The following is a 15,355-nucleotide window of genomic DNA, read 5'->3' as shown; positions in this document are numbered from 1 at the left end:
TGTTATAAACAAATTAACTAAGAATCAATTTCATACTTACTAAGTATAGAATAAATATGAATGTGGTAAAAGATCCCTAAGCAACCTGACTACCTTTATGTTCTTAGAACCTTCAAGTCTTGTGCATATTCTCCAATTTTTACCATTATCTATATATGTATTTACATTGGGCAGCTCAGTACCTTGAATTTTTAAAATCTGTGTCAGTAGCATAAGAGGCAACCCTTGTCCAAGATCTATACTATTAAAGTAATTGTCATGATTTTAATTTTAATCAAAGCTGAAATAAATAATTTGACCATACATAATCTCCACAATAGCAATGTAGATTAATTTTCATAGTATATTATTAAATTGGAAAAATAAGTTATAGACTAATATATAATGTGATCTCATTTATGTTTTAAATAAATGAAAGCATTTATATATGAATAAAAATTTTTGGTGATTCTATATTCAACTATTAAATGATTATATCAGGCAGGTGATATTAAGGGAACATATTTTGGTTTTTATGTGAACTGGAGGAAGCTTCACCAGCAAATTGCTTTACCTCATTAACTGTTGCTAGCTAATCATAAACTTTGTTATCATAAATACTCGGGAAATATTTCTGCCAAAAGAATAAATTAAACTTTCCAAATCATACAATTGACTGTGGTGACATCTTATTGCATTTTTAAATCTCAGTATTTATATTCAAGAAGCTGTATAAAAACCCAGGTACTCAAAATTATATACAAATTGTGACTATTTATAAGATATAGTGAAAGGTAGAGAAAGATGTGTAATACATCTACATATATATATATATATATATATATATATAATTCTGAGATTATCTGTTCAACAAAATAAGAACAGAAATGTTGTCTCTTAAAAAGTGTGGGGTTGGCAGAGCAGAGGTAGGAGATGAAGATGTTGGCATGTAGAAATTGAGATATTTATGCACATAACAAAAGTTTCTTTACAAGCCTTGGGAAGAAATACCTTCTGTCTCCCAATCAAACCAGTCTGAAATGCAGTCTAATTCATTATTTCTGAAATGTTCAGAAGAACAACTTCATAGAACAGATGTATTTACTTTGTTCCTCTTCCATATGGAGATTATAACAAAGCTTCCATTGAAGTAGAAATCGTTTTGATCTATTCTGGCTACAGTTCAGAGAATTTGTGGCTTGCCTCACTGATAAATAAACATGACTGCATGATTATTTACAGATATTTTGGCAATGTGGCTAAAATTAACTTACTTTGTTAATGAATCAGAGGTCAGTGCTTAGGTAAATACAATTTATTCTTAAGTTTATACATACACACAATTTTAGTAAATAATTTGAATCTCTTTGCCTCAACTTTTAAGTAGTTAACAAAAAAGCTCTTTTATGATTTTTTATGATTACCATATTGATATATATATATATACAATATAAAAATTTGTAAAATTCTAAACTGAGTAAACTAAACAAAAGATTATATAGAATCAGGGACTTCACTGGTGGTCGTAGCTAAAAAGTAAGAAAAAAGAGTATATAAAATCAAACACAATCTCATCACCCCAGACTTGCACACTGCAAATCAATTGTTGTATATATTTCCAATTTCTTTTTCCATTAAAAATATATCACTTTTTCTTAAAGTGTGCAATCAAAGCATATATATTGATTTGTAACATTTAAAGAGTAATTTATGAGCATTTTCTCACATCATTTAATTGCATTCTTAATATTTAATATTATTTGTAAATGTGCTTTTAATAGCTATTCAACATTCTGTCTAGTAAATATATTATATTGTATTAAAATGAATTAATTTTCATCATCATATTTATTTCTAGTTTTGATACCAAAAATGATTCAGAGATAAATGCTTTTACCACACATATATATTTCTAGATGTCAAAAGTTACCTAGGCAAAGCATATGTGTACATATATGTTTTTGTTTAGGTTTTGATATGGAATGTGAAACTGGCCCTCCAAAAACAGTGTACTAATTTACCATCTAAACAGTAGTGCATAGAACCAGTGATGACTTTTTTTTTTTTTTTTTTTTTTTTTTTGCTGTACGCGGGCCTCTCACTGCTGTGGCCTCTCCCGTTGCGGAGCACAGGCTCCGGACACACAGGCTCCGCGGCCATGGCTCGCGGGCCCAGCCGCTCCGCGGCATGTGGGATCTTCCGGGATCGGGGCACGAACCCGTGTCCCCTGCATCGGCAGGCGGACTCTCAACCACTGCGCCACCAGGGAAGCCCCAGTGATGACTTTTTACCCCCTCTTCATTCCCTTGATACACCAGAGGACTCCACCTAAATTGATGTGCCCAGGGAGTGAGAAATGACAGGAACAGAGAGCTTGGCAGCCGTCAGGAAGACCACCTTTGCAGTACTTGATGCTTAGCTATATTAGAGAGTTTCCCCATTAACTACAAATATATTCATCTATTTGAAGTATCTTACCAAATGAAATTAGTAAATTTTTGCAAACGTTTTTCTCTCTTACACAATCAGTAAGTAAACAAAAACATTAATTAGAGACCAGGCTACAAAATTAGTGTTTCAGGATATTTTCAATATATAGATTGATGGTTGGCCTTACAAATATTTTAGTGTTTTTTTTCCGCCTCATTTACAAGACTTATGCTTGTTAAAATACTTCCAAAAAATAAAAAATAGGAAAAAATTGTGTGTTCCTCCAGTCTACTTTTAAACATGATTATAATTTTATGTAAAGTACAGTATTTTATCCTATTTGAATTTAAATTTTAAAGCATAATTTTCCCATAGTGCTAAACGATTTTGAAATGCAATTCTTTTGAATATTAATATTTAGTTGACTGGGTGTACCTAGTTAACCATTGTTGTTCAATGTTTAATTTCGTGGCAATTTACTGCAACTATAGATGTCACTATACATAAAGATTATTTTATTATGAATTATTTCTTTAGTTGTTGTTAACAGATCAGGAATTCCTGAATCAAAAGTAAAATATTTCTAAGCCCATATATATATTATATATATATATATATTATATATATATATAAAATATATATATATAATATATATATAATATATATATATTTCCAGATACTTTCTATATGAATATGTGAAAGCAAAATTTATGAGTAGGGTTTATCTACTTTTATATATTCCATTAAAGATAATAATAAAAATTAAAACTGGCTCTTCCAAAAATCTTTATAGCTAAAATAAATTTCCTTCTGAGTAGAGTGTGAAGTATGCAGTATTGATATCAGTTTATGTAGTTTCTGAACCAAACAATGATGCAAAACTTTTTTTACAGCAGACCACTTCAGATCACTTCAGATATTTACCTCTCCCCTTTTCTCCCATAGAATTCTTTATGTAGACTTCTAACTCCTCCTGAATTCCCATATTGGGAACCATAATATCCTATATCTTACAATGTAAGTTGCAGTCAAGAGAAAGTTTTTTGTCAAGTACATGGCCGCCTTTTCCCCCTCTAATATGGGATAAGCAGTTTCAGTCATGTTAAGTGGTTCAGATTTATAAGTAATTGCCCTGTTATCTTCCAAAACTGTGTTAAGTGAAAAATTATATATATTGGTGAATTCATTCACTTTTTCTATCCAGCAATACAACGTTTTGCTTATGAGAGCTGATGATTTCACTTGGAACAATTTTAAATGCCATTATTCATTACAAATACTGTAGAAAATAGCATGCCCCCAATCCACAATTCTATCACCCAATCAACCCAGTACAATTTTGTCATTACATTTCACTGCTGTATCTGATTAGGACATTGTCTGAAAACAATTAGTTCACCTCACATGATGAATAGACAGTAAATTAAAGCATGCTATTTTTAAGCACTGCAATATTTCCGTTATTTAGAAGCTGTAAAAGTTAAACAGAATTTACTGTAAGAAATTTGAATGAACAGTGTATAATCAGGTGAAAAGCACATGCATCATTAAACTTTTACTGATACCAATATGTTTCCAACTTATAAACAGATACATAAAATTCATATTGAACTTGCTGAGTAAGACAAAATCTCTGCCAATCCAAGGAGAGGTGCCTGAGGTCTAAGGTCCCAAATAAAAATATTTTATTTCCTAGATTTTCAGCTCTTTTGAAAATGAATGAAATTTCTAGTTTTATGGCTGCCCTTCTAAAATTAAAAGTGAAATATGAGTTCAATTTAAAGTATATTGCCATGTTGCCCTTGTCAAAATTCCACAATGGTTTCATATTCATAATCAGTGTTTCTCTTCTACTAAGTGAATATAATAGAGATCATGGTGGCACAGAAAGAAAGAATTATTTCTGTGAAGTAAAATGATTATTCTTTCCTGCTTTTTCACACCTTTCCTGTGATTATATTTCTGCTGAAGGTGGATGGAAAATTAATTGAGGTACAGACTAGTCAAGTCCCTTGATATTTATTTTGAATTTACTGTATAGTCATCTACCATATTCTGATTGGTATTGGGACTATTTACCTAGAGTCCAGATCAAACGTAATATGCTATTATTAGAAAATAGCTTACAAGTCTTATAACTATATAACTATACAAGATAGTCTATGCTATTACATGTAAAATGGAGTGAAACGTATTCCCCAGCCCAGAGTTGCTCTGGTAGATATAAAGCAAGCAGAGAAATTACAGATGTTTGAAGTAAAATCCAAAGGTTGTGAGGTTGTTATCATGACTTCCAACAAGAAATCTTTTACTTCTACATTTAGAAACATATTTTGATCCGAGATGCATCATTGAATGTGTAATTTTTATTCTCTGTACACTGTGTTCAAACGTTTTTCTAAGCATTGGATTTTTACTCTGATCACTTTTAATGTAGCCACTCTTTTGTCCTTAAAACACACACACACACCCAAAATTCTCTGAAAAGCAGAGAAAGTATAAGCAATCTAGAAATCTGTGAACAAAATGCATCTCCAGATATGTACAAATATTGATCAAAGTTACTTTAATTTTTAATGTTTTGAGATTTTGTTCATCTTGAAATTGGGCACTAAAGATGCACTAAAACCTGAGATCTTAGTCCTATCCTTGGTCCATTCAAAACAGGATCTGAAAATGAGTAAGTAGGACTCTCTACTGGGTTGTTGTCCTGTGGGAATTTGGCAATAAAATATATGACTTCAGAACTCCATGCCAGCCTTCAGGCTGTGCCTGTCTCAAATCTCAGAAATTTGGTTTCATCTTTGCATTTATACTTCTATTCAGCAAGTACTTGTAAAGTGCCAGAATGCATCAGACAGCATATGAAGACGTTAAAATAAAGAAGTCACATGCTTGTTGTTGACACTGAGCAGCTAGAATTCTAGAGAGCTGCCTTTAAGAATAAGGAATAGATGGTTTAGGAAGATGCTGAAATACAGATGTGTACCAATAAGTCACTTATTTTTTTTTGAAGGAGGATTCTAATACTACATATACATCATGGAATGACCTTTTAGTTTCTGCTTCCAATAGTATAAGAAAGTAGATATTTAATAAAACTCCCCCACATCAAAAATCCTAGATTCTAGATATATTTATACCAAAAATGCATTTGAAGTATTATTTAGCTGATAGATTACACTCTCTGAAAACAATGCAATTGAATTAGAAGTGAATAACAACAATTATAACTTTTAAAAAGCCATATGTTTGAAAATAAAATATAATTTTTACATTTTTCATGGGTTAAATTATATAATCTATTATATGTTATTTTATAATATAATTATACTATATTTATACATATATATTCAAATGTAGAAGAAGGACATGAGAAACTCAGTAGTAGAATTTAATGAAATAGAAAGTAAAGATAAAATAAAAGGGTTTAGTCAAATAAACAGTTGGTTCCTTGAAAAAAAAATTCACACTAGAATGTATAACAAACTTAATTTAAAAAGAGGACAAGCCCCCCAAGTATAAATAATAGGAAGAAGGCATAACTGCAAATTTTAAAATATTTTTTAAAATGCTATGTATAACCTATGTCAACAAATTTGAAAGCTTGAGTGAAATGGATAAATTCTAGAAAAAAGAAATACCAGGTCTGATTTAAGAAACAGACAACCTGAATTGTCCCATAATATTGAGGAAATGGAATCAGTGTCTTAAAATGTATTCAAATCAGGCACAGGTAGTTTTTTAAAGGTGGATTCTACCAAATATTCAAAAGCCTTAGAAATTTAAAAATAAAGAACTTCTTTAAGCTGACAAAGGCATTAATCAAAAGTTTAGATAATATAACATAATCTATAGTGGAAAATTAGTACATTTCTTTTAAAAATAAGCATTGAGAAAGTGAATCAGAATGAAGTAACTTGAATATGCACAAAACCAAAGATGACAGTTTTTAAAAATTACCACCCAAGAAAGTAAAACAAAAAAAAAACCTTGATAGAGAGAGGCATCTTTTAGAATATTGTTGGTAAAAGAAAAGGTGAAAACTAGTGGTAGAAATTAAGAACTCTACAGAAAAAATATATTATCCACTCCTAATGGTGTCTCATTAGGGTGCTTCTAGGGATACTAGTTCTTAGGGAACTCTTAATAACACTCCTTAGAAACACTGCTCCTTTAGAATTCAAGGGAGTCACCTAATCCTTCACCATTCTTAAGCATCTATATCCTGGAAAATCCAAGATACTTATAAAGAACAAAATATGGTTGGCAATAGATTTACAAAATTACTATATGAGGAAAACAGAAACTAGAATAAAATTTTTCCAATACATAAAGACATTTTTCCTGAAGAAAAACAATGATGAGGCAGAAGAATTCTATAAACAATACTCCAAAAAGAATGACTATTATTATCAAAAAGAATGAATTATTATCATTAAATAAGCATATGTAGACATAAAATTATCAAGTGAGAAATTCAAAACCTAGAAAAGGCCTCATAAAGTAGAAATAAAGTTGTAAACCAAAAAGTGACAGATTTCAGAAGGAAATGGAAAAGATAATACAAAATAATAAGAGAAATAATTAATTGAAAGATGACCACTGGTAAATAGATATTTCTGAAAATGTACTAATGGATAGCAAGAAGACCCATAAAAACAGCCAATAGAAAGAAATAAAGTAGAAGGGATCTGATTTAAGTTGGGTAAGACAAGGAAATAAGATCCACCTGATATTTAATTGGCATTTTTATAGAAGATAAGCAAAACATTGGAAGACAGGTTACATTTAAAACCATAATCCAATGACAAACCAGAACAACAAAAAAATGTTCTAGAAACACAGAGTATCTTTGGAGGGTGGTGGTGGTGGAAAAATATTATTAAAGGTATTAATATAAAGATGACATGTAAAGTTAAAATAAAACCTAACACTGGATTTCAAAACACTAAACAGACTACAAAAAGACTGCCTACAAAAAACTCATTAAACATAATATTCAAAATAAACATATAAAATATGATAGAGTTTTTAGAAGGGTATCAGTCATACCAATAAATGTAAATTGGCCTAACTTATGTCCCAAAATTTAAAAAATATTTTTTAGATTGGCTCATGAAACAGAATCCAGTTCAATCTTTTATGCAAAATATACATCTTAAACAAAATGATTCAGAAAGGCTAAAATCCTGATAACAAGAAGAGCTGCTTTCATGTTGCAAAGCATTAAGACCACCAAAAGAAGATGCTTTATAATGTTCAAGGCCACAAATCACAAGGAAGATATAATAGTCAATTGTCTGTATCTATGCCCCAGATCGATGGCTACCTTTATAAAACAGAAATGCCAGAAACTACTTAATATGTGGAAACCTTATTGTACCATTCATTCTCAGTTCAAACTGAGTCAAGTGGACAAAAAATTAAGTAAGGTTATAGATATAGCATATATAATGTATGTATTTATGTATTTATGTTTGAACACATCTAAACGAGATATTATATATCTGTTTCAAATGTAGGTGGAACTTTGTCAAAAGTTGAACATTCATCAGGTCATCCAACTAAAAAGCTCCATAAGTTCTACAAATTAGAAATTAAATAAAAGCATGCTATAATCACAAAGTAATACGCCTAGAAATCAATAATATATTTAACAGGTTTTCCAACTAAGTAGTTTTTAAAGTAAATCTAATTAAACAATTTACTGGAGAATTCAAGTCAAAATTCCAAAATTTATAAAATAATAATAAGAAAAAGAATGGCAACACTTTATATCAGAATATGTTGTCAGAATAAAAATCGTAACTTAGCAAACATAAAAATGAAAATGGAAGAATGAAGTATGTTGAATTTCCAACTCAAATAGAAAATTATCAGCAAAATGCAGCATACATTAGAAAAGTGGGAATGATTAATTTGAAGCAGAAATGAAGTAGTTTAGAAATAGAAAAAGGTAGAACTAATAAGTGAAAAAATAATGTTTACCCTTTGAAACACGTGCACACACACACACACACAGGAGACAAGACACACGCTCATCCAATCAAAGAAAAAGAGGGAGAAAGCAAACTGGTATAAAATTAGAAATGGCTAATGGGAAATAAACAAAGGGCATTTGAATAAATCGTAAGAGAATATTTTGCAGAACTCTGTGTCAACTCGTTTGAAAATTTAGATGAAATGAAAAATTTCATGAAGAAATACACTTAGAACTGTCCCCAGGAGAGATGCAGAGCTTAAACTGATTAATGACATAGAAGAAGCAGAATGTTATCAAAGAACTACACCACAAGTGAGCACCAGGCCCACATGATTTCATAAATAATCTTATTAGACTTTCAAAGGCAATGCCAACAAAATTTAAATTGTCTGTAGAATAGGTTTTCTTTGTAGTTGCTGTAAAAGCCTTTTACAAAATTTAGTACCTATTTCTGGTTAAAAAAAAACAAATATATATATATATATATGAATTGGGGATAATTTCTTAAAGTGATAAAACATGTATACCTCAGCCCAAAAGCCAATCTGGTGTCATTCCCATCAAGGTCAGGAGCAAGGGAGGATGCACACTATCTCCACTATTATGTAAAATGATTTGGGAGGTATTAGTTAATGAGACAAGAATAAACAACCAGCTGTAAGATTTGGAAAAAGCATTTAGTGAGACAGCACTCAATATTATTTAGCACACAGAAAGCAATAGCTTTCATTATTTGCAAACAACAACCAATTAGAAGGTATAATGGAAGAGAGAGGCCTTTAGACAATAGCAGCAAAATATAAAATACTTAGTAATGAAAATTTCATATGAAAATGAAATTATATGAAATGTACAAAACCCATATGAGGACAACATTAAAACATTCTGGAAAGACATAAAGTAGACTTGAACAAATGGAAAAATATCTATGTTCTTCTAAAAAGTAACTGAAGATCATAAGATCAGTAATAATTATAAAATTAATAGTATCCCAATAAGATATTCCAGTAAGTTTTTATTTGCTTGAACTAGATATGCTTATTTTTAAGCTTCTTTGGGAAAATAAAAATGTAGTATTATCTAGGGAAATCCTAATAAAAAGAACAATGAGTGGGTGTGGGTCCTAAATAATATGGATGTTAAAAAAAATCTATAACTAAAATGTGTGGTATTGGGACGTGACTTAACAGAGATAAATGTATAGTATAGACAGTACAGAAATAGACTCAGGTACATATGAAAATTTCATATATAATAAAGGTGGCATTTCAAACCACTGAAAAAATAAAGTTTTTATAAAATCATTTTAGGAAAACTCAGTATCCCTTTAGGAAAAAGATAAAAGTAGTTCCAGACTACCACCATAACTCTAAAATGACAAAGCTATAACTTTAAAAATTAAATCTTACCTGTACTAAGAGAAAACATCAGTAAATTCTTTGTAACTTTAGTTTGAAGAAAGCCTTTAAACTACGCATCATCACTTAGAAGTAATATAAGAATACGTTGGTAAACTTGATTTTATAAAGAACAGAAAAAAAATTGGGGAAAAATGCTATCATAACCAATGTCAACACAAAATGACAAACCAGGAGAATATATTTGTAGCATATACCTCACATAAATGGATATAAAGACACAAAGAGCTCTTAAGAAATAAATAAGACCAGAATACAAAGAAATCTGATCAAATAGATAACAGACAAACATTAGCAGAGAGTCAGATAAAACAATTATGCAAATGGCTTATTATATATTATACATTATATGTATATATATAAGCATTTGTTCATATATAGATAAATAGAGATGCTCAACTTTTCTTCCAAGCGAAATGCAAGATGGAAATACACTAATATACCTGTCACAAGTTGAGTGTCACAGGAAGCCAACTGTGAAAGAAAGATTAGCCTGCAGGCCAGGTATTACGGAGATCAGTAACTCTGGAAAGGAGGAAAAGAAAGCAACATTGGGCAGAAGAATTTGAGTGGCAGAGCCATCTGAATGAAGGTTTCAGCTAAGCCCACAGAGAGTTCTGCACTGGGAGAGCCCTTCGGAGAAGTCCCAAGTTAGAGCAAGAGGGCAGAGCTTCTATATCCCAATATTGATCAGGGCTGTTGAAAAGAGGTATGATCTTGGGTGAGGCCATTTTCTTCAGTTCAGGCCGTCCCCAGACTGACAGCTGAGGGTCTTCTTCCAGCAGGACTTCTAACCACTGGAGAGGTAGGTCCTTCCTTCTAGAAGGGAGTTCTGGTTGGTGTATCATAGCGTCTACCACAGCAACATTTCTCACTTGTCAGATTAGCAAAAATTCAAACAATGAACAACGTGTTCTGTAACATGTTCATGGGAAGACTGTACTTTCAGGGATCATTTCTGTAGGTCATTATATGTCCATCGGAAAACAGGCACCTTATACATTACTGGTAGATGTGCAGAAGGGTACTTTCCCTATGGAGGAATATATCTTGAAGATATTTCCCTACACATTAAACCACAAACAAACATATACACAGGTTTAATCACTAAAGCATTATTTGAGATAATAATCACTATAGATTATTTGCATTATTGGAGGCTAGTTGAATGAAGTATAGTACACCCACACAAGACAGAACTATTTTAGAATTAAAAAGAAGATGTTATATAACAATTGATATAGAGCACGTCCCACAATCTCTCTAATTTGTACATATATATGCAATTATTTTTATTTTATTTTATTTTTTTATTTTATTTTTTTTGCTGTACGCAGGCATCTCACTGCTGTGGCCTCTCCCGTTGCGGAGCACAGGCTCCGGACACACAGGCTCCGCGGCCATGGCTCGCAGGCCCAGCCGCTCCGCGGCATGTGGGATCTTCCGGGATAGGGGCACAAACCCGTGTCCCCTGCATTGGCAGGTGGACTCTCAACCACTGCGCCACCAGGGAAGCCCATTAGCATTTATATTTTTAGTAATCAAATATTAATTTTTAAATTATAAAAGTCCACCCCCAGAAAAGAAGGATAAATAAGAACCAAATGAAGAAAAGTTTTTTCTGTGACGAGAATGGGGTGAGATCAAGACTTCTGTCAATGTATATATACACATATTTATACTTTATTTTTTACCATGTACATATTTTAAAATAAAAAGAATGAGGATATCAAAGCTTAAATTGAAATACTAAGAGAAGATAATGCACCTAAATGTAAATCAAACTGTTATGAATTTTAATTGAGGTGTGACTAAGGACACACACATACACCTACACACAGAGAACATATGGACATCTGTCTGGCTGCCTATCTATCTCCTCTGAAAAGGTCCAGAACTAATAACGTTAGAGTAGTAATGAGCACACCTAAGCCCAGATCTTGATATCTAAATATCATAATCCAGTAGAAAATATTCCTTGGAGAAATTATTGATCATGGATATGGGAGATAAGAAGTGATCTTAGAACATCTTACTGTGCAGAAAACAAGGAAGTGCTCTAAAACTAACATAATCATTTCCAAAGAATAGAGAGGTTAGCTTGAAGGGGTCCCACTAACCAAAGTTTGTCAATTTCAGCATCATAAAGAATGACAACAACAACAACAAAATAACAGTAATGGAATGTAACACATCAGGTTAAAAATGTTTATAATAGTATGAGGAAGAGGGAGATAAAGAGAATGAACACATGTGAGGGGGAAAAAGTAGGGAAAGTTCTTTTTACAGACGAATACCACCTGATAAATATAGAATGGATGTTAGTTAGAAAATCACTTCCAAATGATAATTTGCTCAGGGAAAGGTCATGAATGGATACCAAAACTACTGAGTGGAAAGTTCATGGAGGAAAAGCTATTCATGTAATGTGCAAGCGTCATCCCACTTTTAACTACAGGGCAAAATGTACTTTACAGTGAACATATATCAGTTACCTTGTAAACAGCATTGTTAAGAGTGGGAAGAAGTGTAATGGTGTGTCTCCTAATATGAAGCATAAGAGGTATCCAATATCGCCTATATAATATTCTTGCCAAAAATATTAGCCTAAATTATATCATTTTAAAAAATCAGATAAATCAAAAATGCTCTATGTATCAGATCACTGGACCAAGAGTCTTAAAAATGGTCAGTGTGGACTACCCTGGCGGTCCAGTGGTTAAGACTCCACCCTTCCAATGAAGGGGACACGGGTTCAGTCCCTGGTCAGGGAAATTCCACATGCCACATGCCACAGCAATCCCCACCCCCAAAATGGTCAATGTTGTAGAACTCAAGAAAAGATAGGATAACTTTTACTTTAAAAGAGACTAAAGAGGTGACAACCCAAAACAATTATGTAGATAGGTAGATATGTAGATAGATAGAAAGATAGATATAGATATATAGATATGGAGATATTTGGGTTACTTAGGGCAGTGTGGAAATTAGAATACATACTATATATTTATATGATATTAATATTGTTATTCATAGGTATGATATGCAATTTGCTTATATGAGAAAATACTGTTAATTTTGAGAGATGTATACTGAAATATTTAGAGCTGGAATAGTCTGAGGCTTTCAACTTCCTTTCATATGATTTAGCATATTAAGAAAGGGGGAGGGCAAATATTCAAAATGTTAATGTTTGGTGAATCTAGGTAACGGTTTTATGGGTATTCATGTACTATGCATTAACCTTTCTGTAGATTTGAATATTTTCTTAAAAATAAAGGAAGTGAATGAGATACAATTTCACACTCATTAGTTTGACAAAAAATTAAATAGTCTGATGAAATTAACTGTTGGTGAGGAAGTGGAGAAAATGTGGAGCAACAGAAACTCACATTGCTAGTAGATTCTAAATCGGCACAACTTTGGAAAATAATGTCACTATTGAGTTAGGTAGGAGACATTTATCTTTTGACCAAGCAATCCCATTTATGTGTTCATCTCAAGAAAATCCTGCCACATGCACCGGGAGACATTAATAAAACTGTTCATAGACAACTTGTTTTTAAGAGCAAAAATTTGGAAAAACTCAAATGTCAAAAAATAAATAAATTTTACTGTATTCATACATACAATAAAATACCATATAGCAGTGAAAATAAACTATGGCTACAAGGGTCAATGTGATCTCAGAAATAAATTATTGATGATCTCATCAATAATGATGATATTTAATGATCTCAGAAATAAATTATTGAGTGAAAATAGCAAATCATATAGCAATGCACCTCTGTAAAGGTTAAAATAATATAACAGAATCTATTTGGAATGAAGTTTGTTTGAAATATTTTATTTAAATCTTTCCAAACTGCATAGCTGTCTATCATTTAGATGAGAGTTAACAAGGTCCTGTGTCTATACCAAATGCCCAGATGACTTCCTATGTCAAGATGATGATGCACACATAATCCTCACCTGGAGATGTTTTTCTGAACGGTTTTCCTACAGCATAGGAATAAAGGCACCATCTTACCTACATCTATGTTTATGCGCATGTGGATATATTCTTAAGATTGAAAATTAGAAACTCAACATTAGCTGAGAACTAAAGAATTAAAAGTGACACAGGCAGTTTGTACTTTTGTGCTGACCAGAGATGCTATTTAAATAAGAAGAAAGTCAATATATTTTATTTCTTTGCAGAGTAAAAGTGAGCAAATTACTGTGCGGCATCTGACATCAGGAAACTGGGAAGTGATAAAGATCCTGGCGTACGATGAAACAACACAAAAAATGTGAGTTTTTGGTTCTCTAGTCAAGTTGGAAGTCACTGTTGTCAAAAGCAATCTTTTCTGCTAGATTTATATTTTGCTTACCATGGTCCTAGTCCAAGTAGCCTGGCCATGTAAAGAACAACCTTTTCTTTAAGATTCCTCCTATACTTCACGCAGAGAGATCCTTAGACAGTTGCACAGACACACGCACACACACACACACACACTCAGAGAGATTGAGAGAGATCATGGGAAAGTGTGACAATATTTTAAGAAAAAAATATGCGTTTCCCAAATGGATCAAGTCCTGCCGTTAAATAATAGAAGAGCTCTTGCCTGTTCTTTGACAGTTTGAAAATTCAGGTGAAAACTCGGTGTGGCAAAAATTGATTGGTGCCTGATGTTTGTGTTGTTTTCTTTCATCGGCAGTTACTTTCTGAGCACCGAGTCGTCTCCCAGAGGGAGGCAGCTGTACAGGTAAGCAATGTGAGAGGATCTTCCTGCACAGGTAGATTCCTCAGAGGCCATCTACACAGCATAATGATGGGATGGAGAAATCTGAAGTTTCATTTTTGGTATGGCTAGGAGACAACCAACTCAGTATGACAAAACCCCACACTCTTGGCCAAGTCCCTCAGCTCTGGACCACTGTGAACCTAAAGAGTTGGAACTGAAATGGAGACCATCGTATTCCTCCTTTATTTTTTCCCTCATTTGTTTTAACAGTCTCAAAATATCTTTTTCTTTTTTTGAGGCTTCCTTTTCTCAACTACCCACATCACAGGCATTTACATATTTTTCCCAGTAGGCTTTTCTTGTGCTACGCCTCATTTATATTTTCAGGGCATTAATATTGTACACATGTTATGTATTCCCGAACAAAATAAAAGCATTGTGAACATTTAGTAGAGTGGATCAAGTGGCAGTTTCTCTCCCACCCCCCCATAATGTGTATAATCCATTAATTGTTATTTAACCAAGAATGGTCCTTGCTTACTAAAATAAAGCAGTGGATGGGGACTATTTTTATCTGTCCAATTTTCCCGGATGAAAAGTTATATTCATAAAAGGTGTTAAGGTCATACCTATTTAGTATTAAAAATGTCTCCTCACTCAGAAAGCTTTCACCAGGACCTCCCAAGAATGATTTTTTTTTTTTTTTGGTCTGGCAAGCAACTTACAATTATAGACTCATATACACGTTCTAATTTACATTTCATAGATCCATTTTTAAACTGTTAAAACTGCCATGGCATATTCTCAGTGGAAAT

At 32.4% G+C, this 15,355-nt stretch overlaps 1 protein-coding gene across 2 annotated transcripts in view; it reads left to right on the top strand.

Moving 5' to 3' along the window:
- The window catches only part of DPP10 (dipeptidyl peptidase like 10), a 689,759-nt gene that overhangs the window by 604,177 nt on the left and 70,227 nt on the right, over nucleotides 1-15,355 (top strand). For both annotated transcript variants that reach the window (XM_060106086.1, XM_060106085.1), the window contains 2 exons: nucleotides 14,014-14,105; nucleotides 14,514-14,561. In XM_060106086.1, the coding sequence (XP_059962069.1) occupies nucleotides 14,014-14,105; nucleotides 14,514-14,561 (140 nt within the window). The remainder of the gene's footprint in view (nucleotides 1-14,013; nucleotides 14,106-14,513; nucleotides 14,562-15,355) is intronic.

Source organism: Mesoplodon densirostris, chromosome 8 (assembly GCF_025265405.1).
Source record: "Mesoplodon densirostris isolate mMesDen1 chromosome 8, mMesDen1 primary haplotype, whole genome shotgun sequence".
In the NCBI taxonomy this organism is placed as follows: domain Eukaryota; kingdom Metazoa; phylum Chordata; class Mammalia; order Artiodactyla; family Ziphiidae; genus Mesoplodon; species Mesoplodon densirostris.
This window is presented reverse-complemented; position numbering and strand designations above follow the sequence as displayed.